The sequence below is a fragment of the Pristis pectinata genome, chromosome X (genome assembly GCF_009764475.1).
Source record: "Pristis pectinata isolate sPriPec2 chromosome X, sPriPec2.1.pri, whole genome shotgun sequence".
NCBI classification, from domain to species: Eukaryota; Metazoa; Chordata; class Chondrichthyes; order Rhinopristiformes; family Pristidae; genus Pristis; species Pristis pectinata.
Genome location: NC_067450.1, coordinates 4,313,045 through 4,335,184, shown reverse-complemented (window position 1 = coordinate 4,335,184; position 22,140 = coordinate 4,313,045). Strand labels below are relative to the sequence as shown.

The 22,140-nt window shown below is 39.1% G+C and overlaps 2 protein-coding genes across 7 annotated transcripts in view; both read right to left on the bottom strand.

Moving 5' to 3' along the window:
* rps26 (ribosomal protein S26) overlaps positions 1 to 3,904 on the bottom strand; it is a 36,137-nt gene extending 32,233 nt beyond the window's left edge. The window contains exon 1 of the mRNA XM_052009464.1: positions 3,857 to 3,904. Coding sequence (XP_051865424.1) covers positions 3,857 to 3,889 — 33 coding nt within the window. The 5' untranslated portion in view covers positions 3,890 to 3,904. The remainder of the gene's footprint in view (positions 1 to 3,856) is intronic.
* Positions 1 to 22,140, bottom strand: part of ikzf4 (IKAROS family zinc finger 4) — a 120,981-nt gene that overhangs the window by 7,045 nt on the left and 91,796 nt on the right. For 5 of the 6 annotated variants that reach the window (XM_052009451.1, XM_052009450.1, XM_052009452.1 and 2 more), the window contains 3 exons: positions 15,890 to 16,150; positions 13,873 to 14,040; positions 3,857 to 4,006 (listed from right to left, as the gene is read on the bottom strand). In XM_052009451.1, the coding sequence (XP_051865411.1) occupies positions 3,857 to 4,006; positions 13,873 to 14,040; positions 15,890 to 16,150 (579 nt within the window). The remainder of the gene's footprint in view (positions 1 to 3,856; positions 4,007 to 13,872; positions 14,041 to 15,889; positions 16,151 to 22,140) is intronic. The other variant, XM_052009455.1, reaches the window with a different exon arrangement.

Below are 22,140 nucleotides of genomic sequence, written 5' to 3'. Positions count from 1 at the left end.
AATTTTAGCAGCCAGCTGCTGTGGACAGCATTTCACAGCAAGAAGCTTGAAGGTTTTAAATGATGCCATCAGATGCATATATCGCATTATATTTCAGCATCAGCTGGAGCCACACACAGATATTTACTTTGGTTTTATGCACGTCTAAAGCAGCAAAAACATTAAAATGATGTAGTACAGGGGGTCAGAAGTGTGGTTAAGGGTCAGCTGCAAAAAGTGCTGATCAGTCAGTAGGAATATGTGCCTAATCACTTAAACACTACCTGGAATGAAGAAAACTACTTTTAAAAGGGCTACAATTTTAGAGTGGGCAGACAGTGAACAAGTGTTAACTCGATTCAATAAAAATCAGTGATACAACAGTGATCTACTCAATTTCCAAGCAATACACAGAAACCGATTTGAGAATACAATAACTTTGAAACTTAATTTTTGCATAAAAACTGTAAATTATCAATATTCTGACATCTTCGTCAGTCAGTGGACACAAATTTTGCAGAAAAAATTCAGTTTGAACCATCACAGTGCCAGCCACAGGAATCTTAGTAAAACTCTGCTACTCACTAATATTCTAGCTAGCAAATTCCTAAACACCACTGCAAATATTCAAAATATTAATAGCAGAATTGAGTCAGTCTACAAACTATTTGTTATCACTGAGATATTACATCCATAACATAAATCAACTGCAAATGGTCATTAATTTTTTTTTGTGCCACGTCAATTTATTGAATTCTCACTAAAATGTCACATTGCAATTTGAACGCGTGGCCTCCCTCTTATTTGTCAAATTCATTACCACTATACTACCACACCTCCAGATAACACTACAAACAATAATTTCTCATCTTGTGTGTGGTATCATTCCATATGCTCAACCGAACAGAATGCAATATCAACCTACATTGCACTCTCTCTGTAACTACAACACTATGTTCTGCATTCTGTTTTTCTTTTTACTACCTCAGTGTACTTGTGTATGGCATGATCTGTCTGGATGGCATGCAAACAAAAGCTTTTCACTGCATCTCAGTACATGTGACAATAATAAACCAATACCAATCTTTTACAATTCATCAAAACAATTACTCATACAGTGTCGCATGGGCATTTATTATCTCTCCTCTTCCTTGTACCAGCCATATCCTACTCCCTGGTTAAGAGGGTGAATGGGCAAGTTAACATACTCCTAAGGCTCCAATGTGCAAATAGCCAAGGGTGACAGTAATTTTTCTGTTCCATGTCCCCACAGTAATTTTTCTGTTCCCATGTCCCCTCTTGTCAGAGACTCCTCCAATGTTGCTGAAATCAGGAAAGCCTCATGTGGGAGTCACAGGCAAAGAAAAATGACCTACCTTGTACAGTCTTCATAATTCTTCATATGAAAGCATCCCTCACAGGCCACAGGGGCTTGCCCAATCTGGATTAGTCCTAGAAATCACATTCTCTTTGATTAGGACATCATTGAGAGCTTGGCTCATGTGACATCCTGCTCTCACACTGTATAAAGGTCCAGGACCTTGGCAATAATCTACAGAAACCTAAAAATGGTTCCCTTAAATACCCAACCATATGACAAAATATAATGGGTTGGGGGGGGGGGGGGGGGGGGGATGGTGATGTACAAGGAATACTGCAAGTCAAAGAACTTACTAGGTAATAACTTCGACATTCAAATCAGCCCTCACACAATATAGGAGACACATCAGCATAGCACTTAAAAAGAAAGGCCCTCACTGCAAAGCTACATGTTCTGCTGCCAAAACAGACAAGGAAAAACCCGAATACTGTCCAAATTTCACTATGTCTCGTAAATGTGCAAGGAGCAATCTGCCAAGAAAATATAATGAAGAGCAAGTAACATGGTTTACAAGAAAGCAGCTTAAAACAGTTTGAAAGTTTCAATGGCAGTCCATGAGCTGGAATGGTCTGTGTCTCTAATGTTCTGACAGGTTTGAGTAAGAAATTTCTTGTAAACTTTTGTTTTTAAGAAAACGGATGACCCCAATAACCCAGTATTTATTTCCCATCTCCAAGAGCATCGAGTCAACCAGACAGTTTGAAATGTAGAGGTAAGCTTGAGATGCAAGGCAAGCAAGGGGTCAAATATTCCTGCTTTGAAGGACATGAATGAACGAGATGAGCCTATGCAAGAATCCTGATGGTGCTAATCAACAAATTACCAGCTACTGAAAGGTATCAATTACTTGCTGGGCTGCCTGGATGAACCAGTTGATCAAATATGAATATAATGCAGGCTTAGGCGCACAGAGACAGTTCATAGGTGCTCCATAGGGAAACTGAGAGGGCAAGAAAAGCCAACAGATTCTGTATTGGTAACTGAGCCATACCCAAGAGCCTATTGATAGCAGGATCAATTCAAAAACGAGCATTCACAGTGGTTAATCCAAAACCAGGATGGATTTGTCACTTCAGGCAAACAAATAGGATTTTTGAGGAACTGATTGTTTTGCAAGATCCAAAAGTTAATGTGAAGGTCACATGACCAACTGGCCACAAGTAATAGGTGCAAAAACCCAATATTAGCTGCTAGCTTTCATGAATTCCAGAGACACCTTAATTTTGGATACTGTCCTGATCAGGTGAGTATGCAAGTGATCTAAATGTACAACCCACGAAAATGGTTGGCATGGAATTCAAATGGAGAAAGTAGGGTTGGATAATTAGTACCAGAACCTTGCTTAACTGGGGAATTGCCCTTTAAGCTGTTGAAAAATGCTGATTGTGGTCAGTTGTGATCTGGGAGACCAGACAAGCTCAAAGCTGAAAAACTAATCAGAGCCCCAGTAAAATCAATGGTAAGACAGAGTTTGCTGACTTAATGCCACTGTAATCCTTAAAGCCACTCAGGGCTGTTACAGAATGGCTCTAGAAGGCTTAGACCAGTAGGTCAATTTCTCAGCAGGTTTCCCCAAGGGTAGGACATCTTTACAGATCTCATTAGAATCTGAAGCCTGAACAGAGTATTATAAGTAGTGTTTTGAAAATCAGACGTTTCCAATTTTCCTCAAACTGGTAATACACGTTAATACAAAAAATAGTGAGTTTGTGCACTAAACATGGATTGCTACATGTAATGAAGTATGCTTAGGGATCAAGCAGAGTTCTTGAGACAATGCTAGGCATTCAGGTTCCCTACTTAATGAAGATTTATATATTTACACTGTGCTTTCAGTATAAACTCAGTCAAATTAAATTCTACTGGGATATTCTTTCCATACATATTGTAACTCATCCTTGTGTTACCAAATTGGAGCCATTGATCTGAAATACATCCCTGATAAAAGTGTATCACAGCCCAGTGACTTGGCGATATACCAGACACCGACCACACTATTCCCAATTCACTCCTTTGCGGGTGTATTCTAATTAAGTTACCAGTAAATTTTCATACAAATGTGCTACTAGAGATCGTGTAGCACAATGACTGGACATTGTTTGGTCATTGGACTATCAAGGAGACACTGGGCCTTTATACAGTTTTGTACAGCAAGGAGTCAATTTTTGTTACCCAAGAGGTGGTTTTAATGATGCCATTAAATAAAGACATGCTTCCCAGAACCATTATATCAAACCATAATCAAGATTGAACAAGTTCCTGTGATATGTGAATGATACCTGAATGATTAAACACACATTTTCAAACATTAATGCACTGCAATGTATCCAAGCAATGGGTAGTTCTAAAAGGTATAGCTTTTGCTGATATGATCACTACCCAACAGCATTATCATTTGCTGCTGTTGGTTAATGGCCTCACTATTCTTGTATAACTGACACTGCTAGGAACCGTCCTTGCTGCCTCAGGCTAACTGTGACATTGCTGGTTACAGACCTTGCTGAGTAGATGGCTGTGGGGGCTCAGCATTCAGACTCTGCAGGTAGTTGTGGCAACGTTCCTTGTGCTCTTCCAGCGAACTCTGCTGCTTGTAACTCCGCCCACAGTAGTTACATTTATAAGGTTTGCCGACGGTGGGAGAAGAGACTAGAAAGAGAGAAGATTATCAGATGAGTATTAAGCTCTGCAAAGACAGATTTCAATAAGAAACTACATTGAATTGGACAACATATATGAAATTAAAACACAAAATGCTGGAAATTCCAAACTGAACGTCTTCATTACTGCACATTTACTTTTTTCCAAGATTTTTAGCATGGTCAGTTTTTCCACCCTTGACAAATCACCTGTATTTCACCTCAAATCACCATAAGATTCAGAAACGTACACAGGAATAGAAATGAGCACAACTGATATTTAACAGAAATGTAACGCTGCATGTAAAAAGTGTGGAGTGGCACAAAGGTAATTCACAATCAGATCAGCCATGATCTTATCGAATGGCGGAGGTGGCTTGAGGTGCCAAATGGCCTTCTCCTGCTACCAATTCATGTGTTTGTAACTTAAATTCATAGAAAGCAGTAGCTCACACCAAAATGGAAAGTTCAATAGAAAATTGTGGGATGCAATTATTACTTTAAAAAACAGACTTGCATTAACAAAGCACCTTTCAGAAACTTGTGTCATCCCAAAGCACTTTGCAGCCAATCTGCATAGAGCCAAGGACCCACAAATAAGATGACCATCAGATTATGTTTTAATGGTGGTTGAGGAATAAATAAATCTCCAGGACACTGGGAAGAACTCCCAATTCTTCAAAATAGTGGAAAAGATCTTTTATATCAACCCGAGAAAGCAGATGTTACCTCAGTGTAATGCCTCATCCAAAAGACACCATCACTGATGATGTAGCACTCCCTCAGTACTACATAGGAGTGTCAGCCTAGATTTCTGTGCTCAAGCCTCTGCTGTAAGAATTGAACCCACAAACCTTTGACCCAATGGCTACAGTGCTAATAGTTTGGTTACATCTGACAAAATTATAGTATACTAAATTTGATACATTTCCAAAAGGAATGCAGTTGAAGGCAACTGTCTAATGTAATTCAATGCTCTCACTCCATCATGAAAATCATCTCAGAACAGTAGTTTCCATCTGGTGCTTCAACCACTGAGTGCAAGTAAATGCATGCAAACATCCCCCAGCAGCACAAAGGTTGAATATGTGGTTGTGTGGACTTCTAAGCACGTTCACAGAAGCCAGCAGTGAATTTTCGAAACCTTCCCAACATTAGGCAGTGTCAGAAGGCAGACTGGCCAAAATCATTCATGTACCTTTGCAGTAAAAGCACATGCTGGGGGCAAGATCAGCACTAATATGAATGAACACAATGACTAGAAATGGTTCTTGCTGTTCAGGTTCAATCACATTTTTGTATCTTCCACAATAATAGTTGTATCTCAGTTGAGAATTAGGGAGTGCCCAGTGCTGTAGTTAAAGGAAGATGCAGAATAAAGTACAACGATATCAGAGAGAAGCAGCGTAATAGTGGCTGCCTAAATTTATTTTTGGAACCAATGCCTTTGTGGGGCACACCTGGGATGCCCTGCTTTAATGCAGGACAAATTCTCATAGCTAGATTTCAAACTCAGAAGATTGATATTTCTGTCATGCAGTATCAGTTCCTTATGTTTAGATAGTCTGAAAATATTTTCGGTCAGGTTCTGCAAGATTAGACCAGATTTAAACCACCACACAGCCATGCATTTTTAAGGTTTAACGTCAACCAAATTTTTCAAGTATTTTGAGGGTGGGATTACTTTGAATGTACATTAATGTGCATGGTTGCTCATCTTTCTGCTACCTTATCTCTAATATTTGTCACTTTGTGTATGCATGATCCAACAGAACATTTCCAAAGGTTCCCATTCAACTTGGAATGCTAATAGAGCAAGTGACACCATTTTGGGAAAATGTTTTTATTAATTTCATGCATTTTTTTAAAAAGTCTAATCTGATCAGAAATTCTTTAGATAATTCACAACTACACATCATCTTGTTTGTTTTGAAAATTTTGTTCACAACTCGAACATTCTGTTCTCACTGAAGTTCTTACTTTCTTTTCCTAGCTTGGTTTCAGTTTAGATTTGCAAACCCCTGCAATTATGCTCATCTCAGCGAGAGAAACAAAACATAATTTCATACTTGTGCAACAAAGTGAATATACAGTAAATCCAGGCAAATTTAGTATGTTTAGAAACACAACCATTGTGTGCAACATGTCCAGGGATCATGTTTAGGGTTTCACCCAAGTCACAAGTCAAGAAACTTAAATCCCTTTTCCCCCTAATCAGGGCCACATCTTCTCTGCCCCGGTCTTACCATTATGGTTCCAAGAATGGATACCTTCTATCATCTCTTCCACTCATCTGCCACAATGTATTCCTTTGCTGACCAAAGAAACCACCTATTACTACACTTCTGTCAATCACACACCCTGGCACTGCCATCTCAGAGCTTCCACATCCCAAGGACAAAAATCCACTTCCTCCACTATCCTGAACAGGTTTCCGCATCCTACAGCCCTTTACCCATATGACCGTGGTCAATCCCAGAACTGCCATATCCTAACACATCTCTCCCACTTCTTGCAAACCATGGTATCCCCTGCTCTGCACCTTCAGTCCCCACAACTTCCTCTAGTGCACTTCCACATGCTGCAATTCCTTTCCTGGTTGAACACCATCATCCACAATACTCCCACATTCCATTAACCACTTGACAAAACCCCAGGAACAGCCTCTAGACTACCAATCCACAATGCCAGCCCCAATTCCTGCAAATGACATTCAGTGGCCAGCATTACCTGCCTTAGCTCTCAATATCCTGATCTCTTTAAAACAAAAACTGACTACATTTGGTAAATGAACTTTCAATGGTAATCAAGGTAACTGATTTAGTTTCTACACAAATCACCACATTGTGTAATTGTAGCCCAAAATTCCCAATAAAACAGGACTCTTCTCCCCCCCCCCCCCCCCCCCACACACACACCAAGCCATCTTCGCATGTTATTTTCCAGAAAACAATGAACACTGATGCACTTTGAAAAATACCACAGGACAGCCACCAGTAATTAAAATAACTTGAAGATGACTGGTAATGCTGATAAGAATCATGCCTTTAATGGTTTGTGAATGATACACAAGAGGAAGATAATTTATCTGAAATCTCAGTATCAATAGGATTAGAGATGGGCCTACACCACTGGAATCTGCATTTGAATCTAATGCACAGATGACAAGAGGAACATCTCATCTTCTGGATGAGCATTTCAAATGACAGGACTTGGCCAGTTCAGACTAGGTCCAAGCATTGATGACTGAAATAGGTTTCCAACAAAGTAGGATGTCTACCAATAGCTTTAGAGCAGGCACTGGAAATTAGTCTGCATAGTTTATAATTGTGTCTAGTGAGGATTATAAACTAATTCTCTATGCATTGTAGGTTACACACCTAACATCAAGCTGCCAAATAACTGGATTTTTATAAACATCCTGGTATGAAGAGTACAATTGATCATGCTATGGATTGGTTGGGCAAAACCTCTTGTTATGAGCCACTACACTGGAGAGGGGCTTTGTATAGGCCAGGTACTTCCCCAAACAACATGAAATGTTTCAACAACTCTTTAACGAAAGGCCAAACTAGTCGACATTGTATTGTGGAATAGGAGCAAAATTTGTTGCACAAAGGGGTGAAGCAGAGTTATTGCACTTACCCAAGAAAAAAAAACAGGAGTATGTCATACATTCCCCTCAAACCTGCTCTCCTACTCAATGAGATCAACTTTATTGCCAAATTACAATAATCCCAACTAATCCAAAATCTCTCTTCACCTTGTAATAAGTTCAATGACTTGGCATTCAAAGCTTTGCACAGTAGAGATTCCCAAAGATTTGCACCAACTGCTCATTCAAAAGATGCATATGGTACAGATTTATCCTTAAAGGCTTTCACTGAAAAAAATCTTAACAGCAATTCAGAAAAAGATCTATAAAATATACTATAGTAATACTGGATTAACTTTTGATTTAGAACAACACTGAAACAAGCTGCTTGGTCCACTAATTTAGTCCTCAAATATTTTCTGCAATTTGTACAGATTATAAACTGATTTGCTACTTGAATGCTACAACTCTATTGTTTAATGTTGTTTGAAGCTCAATCCTCTTTCTAACAAATTTCTAAGGAGATGTAATCTCATTGGTTTGTCAAAAATTGTTATTGTGGTAGTGGGAGCCCAAATGGCCTCTGTCTCCAGTGAAAGAAAAGGGAAATACAACAGTCACTGATTTCTATTCAGTAATTCACATGGGGGTAAAATATTGCATGTTGACATCAGCTGAGAGCAGAATTGGGCTCAGCTGTGATGCCACAACACTCCACTCAATTACTTTGCTGCAACCTAGTGCATAATCGCACATGAAGACAGTCACTTAGACGAGATACTGGTGATATGAAGTCATAGGAATGTACACCAGCATGAGTCAGCATTCTCAGGAAAATAAGGAAAATAAAGCTAGAAGATGGAAGCGAGGATTTTTTTAAGACCTGGAAACAAACATTTCAGAAGTAATTTAACAATTTCAAATGTATAATCTTAAACCATTAATTCACAGAAGTCACAAAGTGACCAATCCAAGGGGACAATGTTGATTAAAAACCTCAAGTAAAAGATAGAACAGGAAGAGTTACGGATAAATAGAAAGAATCCTAATACTGATCAGAACAACTTACAATCTTGTGCTTACAACCAAAGAACAGTCCTTCAGAGTGAATAGGCTTTCTGAATTTTCAGCACCTTCTGACAGTGTGATCTTTGAACCATCTACTGTGTACTGTGAAACTCGTGTTCACTCAGTCACTGGCTTACAGACAGTTAAGTGATGTGGTACAGTGCACAAATGGCAGAAAGTACCATATACTTGAAACAAACTTTCACCAATGAAGGCAGAGTCATCATGAACTGGCTTTAGCTACTCTGCAGGATACTTCCAGCATCTGCAGTCTTTCTTGTGTCTGCAGGATATCTTAGTTTGGTTTTGTTTTCCCCTTAACTGCTAATCTTTCTTTACAAGTATTGCTTCCTCCGTGGGTAAAGTAGCTTTCTATCATATTAGCCATGGAAAAAATGCTCATCTCACACGGAGAAAGAACAATCCACTCTCTCATTTGCATATTGTATTAAGACTTGAAATAGTGATATCACCCATTTCATCCGACCTACCATATTGGCTTGAAACAGTTTAAAAGTGAAACACATGGCTGAGGCAAATGACACACTGAATATGGATTTAGATAACAATGTAACTAGTGAGTTATTTTTACACTTTGCAAGATCCATCAGGTCTTGCTCAGTCACACTCCAATTTTAAAATCAAAAACAACCTACTTTGAGGTATTTCACTTGGAAAAACATTATCCCAAATATTTTAGTTTGGAAATGATCTTACTATTAGCAGTCTACTCCTTAATTTTCCCTGATACTGACATGTTCTTACATGTATCAGAACCATAGACACTGGCAAATATTATTAATACCAACTTCTAATCAGTCACAAAAGATGCAATAAACAAAGTGAGGCCCAGCGCAGTCTAGAAGAACACCACCTCATATCCTGCCAGGGTAGTCTACGACACAATGGTATGAACCTGAAATTGAAAAATTCAATGTAATCCTTCCCTCCTGTTTCTTTCTCTCCCCTGCCTCCTTCTGATCCATCTCTGGTCCTCCCATTTTAGTCCCCTTTCCCATACTCCCTTCCAGCCCCCCATCACCTACTTTCATTCCCCCTCTCCATCTGCCCACCTCTCCACTAATGGTTTCTATCATCACCTTCCTCACTAAACAGATTCCAGCACTAGTAGCCTTTGTGTTCTTGCTTATCACCCTCCTAGCTGACTCCACCTTCACCCCTCCCCTACCTAGTTCCATCGGCCTGTCATTCTTCACCTCCTTCTCAGTCCACTGGCCCTTCTCACCACTCCCCCTCTCCTCGTTATACTGGCCATCTTTCCTCTCCACTTAGTCCTGAGGCAGAGTTTTGACTGGAAATGTCAACAATTCCTTCCCACACGCCCCTCTCCCCTCCACAGATGCTGCTTGACCTGCTAGGTTCCTCCAGCAGTTTGTTGCTCCAGATTCCACCATCTGCATTCTTTTGTGTCATTTGCAGACCTTTATAACAAAGGGCCAAATATTTTTTTTTGGATTTTATTGAATTTGTAAACACATTTTACAAAGAATGCATGCATTTGTTAAAATTAATGGAGGAGAATATTCAAATGCACCATTTCATGCCTCAGCATTGCATATAAAAATTATATAGAATGGCAAATTTAGGACATTTTAAATTTGAACATTTGTAACATTGTTACAACATATGATGTTTGATGATTAGAGCTGGAGATCAAATAGCCAAAGCTATGAAAACTTATTTAAATCAGCTGAGAACTATCAATGTATTAAGACTCAGTTTTCAAGCTAAAGGGAAAACAAACCAAAATTATTAAGCACTACTATGGCCTAATATTATGTTTAAGCTTATACAGTTCAAGATTTAAGCACAAGCACAAATAAGATAAAAATACAATGCAACTGTGTGCACTATGTTAAATGTTATCATCTGGGCAGAAGATTCAATTGAAGTACAGGCGACCCCCACGTCATGACCGTTTGGGTTACAAAAATTCGTCCTTACAGAATACACAAATCACTACCCAAAAATTTGAGATGCAGAATAATTTGCTCCCATAGAATTTGTATGGAAAAATAGTAAATAAATCAATACAATTTTTTTCCAACTCATGTTTCTTGACGCATGCACAGATGACATGGCTTTGTGTTGCGGAAAATTGCAATAAGGACTGTTTTCTAGGAATGCAACCCCCCCCCCCCCCCCCCCAACGTAACATACAAAAGACCTTCATTTAATTATTTTTAACACCAGCACTATTTCCAGAATCTGAAGGTTTTTTTTGATTTTCATTTGCCAACTGAAGAGATATTCCACAAAGCGATCAGTCAACCTGCCTTTGGTTGACGTAATAAAATCATGAGCAGTGAATACAGTGCACTAAATTGAGAGTGAAGTTCTTTGCTTTTTTTTTAAAAAAGTATTTCAAATGAATTGTTTGGGATACTGGACAATGGAAAGTAGGGCAAAAGTACTTCAGTTCAATCCTCTGTCAAGATGGTAATATTTAACAGTTTGTGCATGGTTTAAACCTTGAGCTGTGTAAGTTTTAAACATAATATTAGGCTACAGTAGTGGTTAATAATTTTGCTTAGTTTGAATTGTTTTTCCCTTTGCTTGAAAAATTATTTGGGAAATAACCTCCTAGAGTTACACAGAAGATGCTGTGGGAAACTGAGTGGACATTGAGGGGATTGAAAAGCTGGCTAGCATCCTGGAGAAGGAATGGTCCCTTCGGAATCTGAAAGGGGACGAAAGACGTTTGGTAATGCCATCATGCTGGAAGTGGCAAAAATGGCACACGATATCAGGATGAGTAAGTGTGGAAGCTAACAGCAATGGAGGCCCATCATGGCTTGGGTAAGACATGTTAGCCTCATCGTAATGGCTTTGAAAACCACGGGCATAAAGACTTGTTCCCCCATTAACTTCAATGGGACAAGATAGATCCAGTACAAGCCAGTAGGTCAAACTAATTACCTGAATAAACATCCTTCCTTCGGTACATTCCAAATAGTCACAAATGTATTTCGCTCATTTTTACCATTCATCAAGATGGAATTACACAAAATGCATATAGATTTATATTATAGGAGTCCTGTTGATCAGCATTACAAACCCACACAATGAATAAGATACACTGAGTAATTGTATTCTGAATAATTTAATAAACTAAAACACATAAACAATATAAACTTATGTTCACAAGGTTTGCACAAGCATCAAATAATCATCTGCCACAAGTACTCAGTTGGCTATGAAGTACTTCATGATGTCCAGAGGTCGTGAAAGGCATCATGTAATCAACCCAAGTTCTGTATTAATGTCAAGGAGGGGACTTTCCAGTTCCAGAGGTAGAATTAGTTCTGCAGTGCTCAATTCAAAGAAAGTGTCTCATTAGGGATGTGTCAACTATGATGGAATATATGGGCTTCCATCATTCAGCGAATCCAATATTTATCATCACCTCCCACCCACCATGCATAAACAGTATTCAAGATCATGGCAGCCCTTGTGCTAAAGGTTAAAGTGCACTGCTGCTTACATTTTCTCAAAAATAAAGCATGTATTTGTAACCCAGCTGATTTTATCTTGTGACTTTATTAGTACCCAGCATGGTTGTTTAGCGTAACACAAGATGATTTTTTTTTAAATTTAGGGGATTTTTCTCTTCTGTTTTTTTTTACAGAAAAAGTGGCACCTGCTCAACTGGCAAAAATGAAAATACCACAGCTATCGCTAGTTCAGAACTGCAGATCACAACCAACTGGCACAAATCATTTGAGTTAGTACCCGAGGGCATATTTACGTCACGGAACCTTTCAAAAAGATTCCAACTAGAAAATGTTCTTAATTTAGCTTCCTCACTTAAAAAAAAAATACATGTAGATCTAAGCTGGGTGAATGCAGTAAGGTCACAACATTGGGATGGAAAGCTATTCTTTCAACAGACTATCTGTATTTTTTAGGAATTCTACTCCATTTCAGAATTGCTTGGGAAATGGGAAACCAGAGATAAAGGGGTAACAAATTTCTTCCAGTCAATGGCAATCTTACAAACCTCTAGGATAGCAAAGCAACATTAAATTTGCACTCTTAATTGGAGATGGTTACATTCCACATTCATATTTTCATGTTCTTTGTAGCACAAGAACCATTATGTTCCATCTATCAATTCTTCAGCTAGGTTGATTCTTATCCTCGAAATCCTTCAGTCTGGTTCTTGTCTGGATATTTAAGGAGTATTTTGTTACAAGGAGTACACTAAGGTGCTTTGAAATGCCTTTGCCATGCTTTTTCCATTTATCTGCTACTCTGTGTGAGGGAGTGAGCATAGAACTTATTTATAGCTTCACTTCAGTTTTATGTTCAAACTAAGATCCAAGTTTAAATATCACCTTCTGACACAAAACTAGACTAATTGCAGTGGAGGTGAGGATGTAAAGAGGCTCCAAGGCAATACATACAATCCAAGTCTATGGCAGATGGAGTATAATGTGAAGTCTTCCACTTTGGTACACAAAACAGGAAAGTAGAGTACTTTTTAAAATGGTGACAGATTAGGAAATGTGTGCTTATCATACCAACTTTACTAGGCCAATATTCTGTAGAGTTTACAGAAATGAGAAATGATCTCATTGAAAGTTACAAAATTCTTTCAGAGCTGATGCTCCCCCGGTTGAGGGAACTAGAAGTGAGGCAGGTGCAGGAATAAGGGGTAGCTCCTTCAGGACTGAGATAAGGTGAAATTTTCTTACTCAGAGAGGTGGTTGGTGAATCTTTAAAATTCTCTACCCCAGATGTTGAGTTTGATGGAGTTTTGGATACTTAATCAGGGGATATGATGGATGGGCCAGGAAAGTTGAACTGTGGTGGAAGAGTATCCATGACCTCCAGAAATGACACAGCAGGATCAAAGGGCCAGACAGAGCATCCACCTCTTACTACTTATGTTCTATTGTTCTTACATATTTGAGACTAAAATTAACAGCATGACATTTTCTTCAAAATTTTAGGAAACTGGATAAATGGATTTTAAAAAACAAAATGTTTGTGGTATACTATGGGTGAAGACCAGAAATTGAGCTGGAGTATGCTGGATTCCTGCACCTTACCCTTCCCCTACACATAATTTCATTGTCTTCAGAGTGTATTTACACAACTTCTCTTTTAATCTTTGAAACAGCTGTTATACGAGGAGGTCAAAATTAAGTTCACGTCTCCCTGCTCCGAACAGGATCCCACCCACTAACCTGCATGTGTTCGGAGGTGTCCACTGAGTGCATCCCTTCTCCGACAGGCATAATTACAGAAAGGACATTTAAAAGGCTTCTCCCCAGAGTGTAATTTGATGTGCCGCAGGAGGTTTCCTTTCTGCGTGAATGAGGCACCGCACTGGTTACAATGGAAGGGGCGTTCACCTGGAGGAAGAAAGATAGGCATAAAGGTCAAAGAGTGAAGCAGAGAAAGAGGTTTAAAATATTATCAGCTTTTCAACACAAAATGTTTGCATTCAATGAGGTGAAGGATGACAATGCTGGAAAACAAAGGATTTTCCACTTTGTGGAATTCAATGTTACGTAGAGCTGATACTTTCTTTGAAATATGAAAGAAATTTTAGAACTTGTCAAATTGAACAAGTGGCAATAATAAACTGAATAAATTGTCTGCACCAGACACCACCACATCTCAGGGCATTCCACAGTGCTGCATTTACAATTAATTTCTTTGTAGCACAAACACTTATGTAAATGCAGCAGCCATTTTATACATAGTAAAGGTCCCACATATAGATAAAATGAGAAAGCAGTTTACCGTTCTGGTTGCAGCGAGGAACAAATATTTGCCAGGATGTTTGTTAACTTTTCTGGTCTTTAAATAGTGCCACTGGATTCAACATCCATCTGCATCACTTGAGAATGTGCAAGTGTGATGCTGAAGTACAACACATTAAGTCTCATCGAAAGAATGATACTTCTAACAATGTGGCACCTACTTAGTGCTGCAATCCAGACATTGTACTCAAGTATTGGAGTAGGTTCAAATCAAGAATCTTCTGAGGCAAGAAATCTGCCAACTAAGCCTGGCTGACAGTCAATCAAAAAACCTCAAGATCAATCAAACACATGAACAATCCAAACCTTCTGGTTACTCATCAGTCAAATTAGTTGTGGCATAGATTACAAGATTAAAATTGCATTGGAAGGACATATATTGTCTCATCTATTACCAATGATTTGTTACATATTCAATTTAATGTCAAGTTGAATAGTTGATCATGTTGTTAAGTATAACCTGGCCTTCTCAGATACAATATTCTATTGGCGGCAGCAGCAGTACATAAAAATTTACAAAAGATACAAGTACCAACTGAGCATTTGAACACTAGTATCATCAAAACTGACTGCAAATTTATGGTTGCAAATCTAAGAGATGCTCAATTCTTGTCTTTTCAAGTTGCAGCTAGAAGTGCCCAGGAGAAAAATGATAATGTGAGCAAACAAGAAAAAAATCTAGCCCTCCAAGGACTGAACAACGTTTTCAGCTTTCTTGCCATACGTTGGTCAGAAATGAACAGAAAACAAATTTCATTAGACATCTTCTGTGAACACAGCATTCTGGTAATAAACAATTCCAAATTTCTACGGTAACTTTTGTGCTCATGCTGAGGGACATCAATACTGGGAAAAGGACTTTATTAAGAAAAAAAAAACTTGCATCTGGCAACAACAGGTCTGATATCATGTAGGTTTGGCGCAGGATGAAACTTGCTCTGCCTCAATGCACCTCAACAACTACAGAAGAACCATTTCTGCTGTATCAGTGCAATTCTCTCCATTCCCCATGAAAGCTGGCCATGAAGCTTCGCTGAATTTGGTGCCAACTCATTGTAGTCATGTGCTGTGAAACCAAATTGTCCCCAGACTGGTTACATTTTTCATGTTGCAGTTATGTTGCTGAAGTCCTCGTATGAGTCAAGAAAGAAAAAGCACAAATAGCAAGAACCAAAAAAATGCTCCAAGAACACTTGCAGGAAGTTTTCCCAAAGGAAATTCTATTGTCCTCAAGTTCAGTTGCCAGAGCTGGGTGAATACTACAACTTCCATCTACCTGCTCCTATAAAGCAGAGGGTCCCAGGGGCAGAAATAAATGGCCAAGCTTCATGGGAAAATAAATTACAAGCGAGTTCAAACAACTGCCACCACAGATAGAGACTTTAAATCCCAACTACATGTCACTCCGTTTCCTTACTTGCGTAAGCATACTTACCAGTGTGGCTCCTTTTATGTACCATAAGAACATTCGGTCCGATGCAGACCATTCCGCACAGATCACACTTCAGTTTTCCATTAGGAAGGCGAATCCCTCCAGGAGAATGAGGTCCCTGCCCCGTGCCCTCACAGAATCCTAGCGGCTCCGTCAAAGACTCATCCGCAATGACTGCTTCATCTTTATCACTAGCGCCATCCTCCTGTGCCAGAAGTTTCCCTGCCTCTTCATCGCTGTACATCTCAACCTTGATGGAGTTGGCTGCAAATGAACATCAGAAATGTCAGATGGAGCCATAAGATGACAGGGCTAGCTAGACACCAGGTACGGGCGTTGTTCAAGATGGGCCAGATGGCAACAAGTGTGCAGCAACCAACTTTGAGAGCCCTCATGGAGCAGTCTTAGTCAAATATTTGCAAGTTTGAAGCAAGAGGGGACCCAGCACTATAGATGACCTATGCTAAATCTCACCCAGGAGATGGTTGCTCACAGAAAATGTGGGAAGAAAAAAAATCCAATTCTACAGTACTGTTGTCCTTCAGCTTACGAGCACACAGTGAACACAAATAAAAACACAAACGCGCAGCCATTTTATTGAATTGTGTAACTTCAGCATTTCATCTACTTTTGATGATACCACAGCAGACCTAGAAACCTTCTTCCTAAAATGAAGCAATAAACAGGACAAAATACACAAAAGATCCATTCAAAGAAGAGTTTGGAAATGGATAAAATTGGACTTGAGTAATGAAGTATTATGAAGAGAAAAGGATAACAAGTTGAGAGCATCAGACAAAAACTGTGGAATAGTTACAGCAGCAGGTACATTTTGAAAGGAAGACACCACTTGCTGAGATTGAGATAAGATTCAGAAATAACAGAACAAAGAAAAATGGAACCTTCTGCAACTGGCCTAAAACAACTGAGCTTTTAACACTGGTGTGTTAACTTTCCCATTTCCTCTTCTTCCCAACTGCTTACCAGTGAATACCTGCCTCCAGCCGAGAGAGAATAGGTAATGGAGCATACATTTCTCCAAAACCACAATAAATAAATGAGTGAATATGACAAGTAAAACAACTTAAAAGATTTGCACAGAATTCATGCTACCATTCAGCATTTGAGAGATATGGTTTATTTTATATAAATAAGACGATGCTGAAAATATACATTTTGTTCTGGTCAAAGTAATACAAAACAGTGCTGGGAAATGAAACGTTTCCACCTTCGGTATCTCATGTCTGCATCAAGCATTCATATTGCGAATGAACAGAATAATACAATTATGATCCCATTATGATGCCCCAAATTAGCAGCAAGGTAAATTGCCCACTTAATGATTTCTTCAAGAAGAGCTTCAGAAATGCTTGTGCTATGGACCTATACCCCTCAAGAGATGGATAATATGTCTGAAAATCATTTCAGGGAGACAGTGGGGGGGGGGGGGTGGTTTACCTTTACTCTTATAGTTTGAGATATGCAGGAATCCACACCCTGGACTTGTCAGTGTGAGTGAGAGTTATGAAAGAAACAGACAATTTGAGACATTATCCACAAGTCCAAAAATACAACATTAAAGATTAAATCATTCAGAACTTGACCAATATCTCCACTCCACTCCCCCCCCCCCCCCCCCCCCCCCCCCCACCCACAGTTGCCACCTATCAAAGCTCATCTTTCAGCCTTGAGATTGGTCAGTTTGGACGAAAGCCTTCATCACAGCAGCCATCAACAACACTCACAACTAGTCAGAAAACTGAGGTTTAGCAAAAGCCACATTCCCATTTCTTTATCACTACTTGTAACAGAACACTCATTTTGAGCAATAGATCAATCAAGACTGGGATTCAAATTCACCCCCTACGGACAGAAGCCCAGCATCTACTATATTAAGTTCAATCTAAAGAGCAACCACGTGACAATTAGTGCTGTGCCTGGACCACAATAAAATTTAATACAAAAAGACTTCTTTGAACTTAACTGCTTTCCACCAAAGCCAAAAATAACAAGCAAGTTTAAAATAACCCAGGTTTTAAAGACAAAACATTACCTGCAACTTGAAATTTATTTTTCTTTAAAATTCGATGAAGATTCATAATTAGATTCTATAACCAGCTCGAGGGTCAATGAGATCACAGGGAATTATGATTATAACAGCTAAATTTGAAACTAAAACACAAAAATGCAGTTTCTCAGAATTCACATTGCTTTCCAATTGTCCAGGAGAGAGTTTATCCAATTTAACTTCAGGGATTAAATTCACAAATGCATTCAGTTTAAAAGAAAAAGACACTATAACAGATTCAATCCCGTGGATGAAATGCATCCATGCAATTTATCACTGTGCTCGAGTCATAAGCCAAACTGACAGAATCAACAAAGCATCCCCACAGTACAATTCCCACAATCCTTGGCCTTTCAGTTCTACGAATGCAAAATTAGTCTGAATAAAAAACAAAGACTTTCTACTTTATGTATTAAAATATCCAATTCAAAAACTGTCATGGCAACCAGTGGATTTGCCATGGTAGCAGACCACTCTGGTCCTGTAGTAAATGCCTGCTGAGAACCAACTGGAACTCTCAAAAATAACGAGCAAAAACAAACTGCCATTTAAAATGCAGGTCATATTTTCCATCTGTTTCTTTTTATCCATTTGTTTCTTTCCAATTTTCTCCTTTTGTGTATTTGCTGGGATATGATTCTACTGCTGATGCAGTACTTTGCCCAGGTGGCTATTCATTTGAGAGTTTTGACGGCAAGTGTTAACAGCTTATTTATTCAATGTTTTCTTAAAAAGATTCAAGGAGAGGGAGGAGGAAAGAAGTGGGGGTGGGAACAAAAATGAATATTACAGCTGAGTTCAATCTGCCCTCATCATAAAGGAGCATCCGGAGCTGGAATCATGACTGGTTTAATAATCCCCTCCCAATCACAGGAGTACCAAGGCTGACATGACAACAGTTACGTTCACTTAATATGGAATAAACTGCGAGTCAAATCTGGAACTTTCTGTTTGGCCTGGCTTTGGATGACACCCAAGCCATGCCCATATCCATTACTAAGTCAGTTGCCAGGCGAGACCCATTGCCCTTTTCCACTTTAAAATCTTTCTCATTTTGCTACTTCACGCATATCACTTTTAATTACACATTCCCCAACTTTAACAAGATTGCTCTTAAGGCACACAAGATCATCCTGGGGTGACCTATCTGGCTATTTCCATCCCACTCAAGCACCACCCAACAATGCATAATGTAGTGTATACTTGAACTTTAAAGTTTTCATTTTGTACACGGGAACAGTGACCCTGGGTCTATTTCACACCACACTGAACCTAAGTAGGAGCAGAAGTTCACTAACTGCTCTGTTAAGAGCATCATTCATTAAGATCATGGCTGATCTTGTACCTCAGCACCACTTTCCACCACTATCCCCATACACTTCAATTCTCTTAGTGCCCAGAAATCTATTGATCTCCGTTTTGAATGAACATAATGACAGAGTCTTCATAATCCTCTGGGGCAGAAAATTCCAAAAGTTCAACACTCTGAGTGGAGAAATTTCTCACCCTAATCCTAAACAACCCACCCTTTATTCTCAAACTGTGCCCCTGGTCCGAGACTCCTCAACCAGAGGAAACATGCTCCTTGTATCTCGCCTGTCAAGTTCTTTTGGAAATTTTGTACATTTCTACAAGATCACCTTCCATCCTTCTAAACTTTAAAGAATAGAGTCCCAGTCTACTCAATCTCTCCTCATATGGCAAACCCACCACCCTTGGAACCAGTCCAATGAACCTTTGTTGCATTCCCTCTATGGCAAGAACATCCTTTCTTTGGTTAGGATGACCAAAACTATACACAATGCTCTAGGTGCAGTCTCATCAAGGCCCTGAACAATCGCAAGGATACTTCCTTACTCCTGCAATTAAACCCTCTTGTAAAAGAGGCTAACAAACATTTGCTCTCCTGATTACTTGCTACACCTGCATGCTGCCCTTCAGTGACTTGTGCTCAAGCGCAATTGTGTTCCTTTGGCTATTAACACAACCTAATCTCATTCCATTTAATAAAAACTACTTTTCTGTTGTTACATGCAATAAACTGGATGACCCCATTTTCCACATTATGTCCCAGGTGGCATGTTCTCATTCACTCAGCTTGCCCACATCACCTTGAACTTTTATATTCTCCGCTGCACTCTCAACCCAACCTATTTTAGTATCAGCAGCAAACTTTGAAAATATAGCATTTCATCCCCTTAGCCAAATCAGCTTTTAAACTTGGCAACTTTTCTAGTACCTTCTTAATTAATACTTCGTTCCTCGTTCTCACTGGACAGTTGCTTCTCAAATATATCATTCTCACTGGACAGTTGCTTCTCAAATATATCTGGCAGGTTTGTGCATTGGTGCGGCCAGAGGGACGTCAAGTATCCCATCAGGTTCTGGGAGGGTCCTCTGCTGGCTAGGAAAAGATGTTGGGAACCACAGAACAAGGAAAGACTGTGAAGGAAGGTCAGGTAATTGACACCTGGTCAATATCAATTGAGAACATAGCTGAGACAGCTTTGTGCCCTGTGAACCATCCCACTGTGAGCTATCTGGAGCACGGAACAAGCAAATGGGGATGCTTTGGGGGATTGATATCTTGTGGAAGGTAGGATTTTATATATTACAAAAGAAGCGCACAGAAAAACATTCTGATAATTAATGAACCAAATGGTTGAAGTAATTATGGGATGGCACCAGCAGGAATTTGAAGTTAATTAAACATAGATAAGGATTGGAATTACAGCTATGTAAATGACAATAAAGAACTAAGCAATGTTTGGAAGGTGTGCGAAGAAATGTATAAAAAGTTGCTTTATGAGATGACCAACAGCAGTGACTCCAGAGATCGACCACTGAAGAAGACAGAGTCAGGGATTCTGAGATGAACTTGCCAAGATTGAACCTCGGCCAGGTTCATCAAAAAAATGGGTAATATCTGAATTGCGGCTTTTAGAAGTTGTGAAAGCAAACTGAAGAGTTGTGTAACTAAGAGTGTTGTGAAACAAAAGTTAGTGAGTCTTGTTCGAAATTACATAGTGAATCTGAGTTGTTTAAATCAATCGTGATTAAAGTACAGCTGTTAGATAAAGTCATTGTCTGGTGTGTTTTATTGCGTGCTGCATTTAATTGGAAACATCATCTTCCATGAAGAAATTCATTGCTTAATTCCTCTTCCATTTTCTTATTTCTCTTGTAAATTCTCCCATCTCTTAAAAAAAAAGCCCAAATTTACCCTTGCTAGGCTTTTTTAAAAAAAAACCTATAAAAGTTCTTATAGTCTGTTTTAGTTTCTGACAAGTCCACACTGACATTCCATCTTGCCTCATTTTATCAGTTCCTTGGTGGTCCTCTGGCAGGTTCTAAAATGCTCCCAATCCTCAGGCCTACTACTAACTCTGGCAATTTTATAAGCCTCTTCTTTTAATTTAATACCACTGGTAATTTCTCTGGTCAGTCGTGAATAAGTCACTTGTCCCATTGGGTTTTTATGCCTTAATGGATTTGGATTTTTTTTGCAACTTGTGCACTACTTCTTTAAATGCCAACCATTGCCTGTCCACCGTCACACCTTTCAATGTGTTCTCCCAATGCACCACAGCCAACTCTCCCCCCATCTCTTTATAGTATCCTTTGTTTAAAGTCCCTAGTTTCACACTGAATTGCATCACTTTCAATCCCAATGTAAAATTCTATCATATGGTCACTGTCCCACAAAGGTCTCTTGACAAAAGTTATCTAACCAGCCCTCCTCATTGCATAAAATGAGATCCAAGATAGCTTCTTCCCTAGTCAGTTCCTCAACATATTTATCTGAAAACATTTTGAATACATCCCAAGAATTCATCTTCCACCTTATTACAGCAAATTTGATTTATCCAGTCTATATGTAGATTAAAATCTCCCACAATTACAGTATTATCCCTGTTAGATATGCTTCCAATTTCCTGATTCATGTTGTGCTTAACATTACAATTAGTCAGTGCCCTATAAATAACTCCCTCAAATGTTTTCTGCCCTTCACTATTTCTTCATTCAACCCAAATTGATCCAATTCTACATCATGTGTTTTGCTGAGATCATTTCTCACCACTGCACTAATCATCTCCCTCATTAATGGTGCTATACCACTCCTTTCTCCTTTTTTCCCGTCCTTCCTAAAAGTTGAATTCCCTGGAATAATTTGTTCCTAACTTTG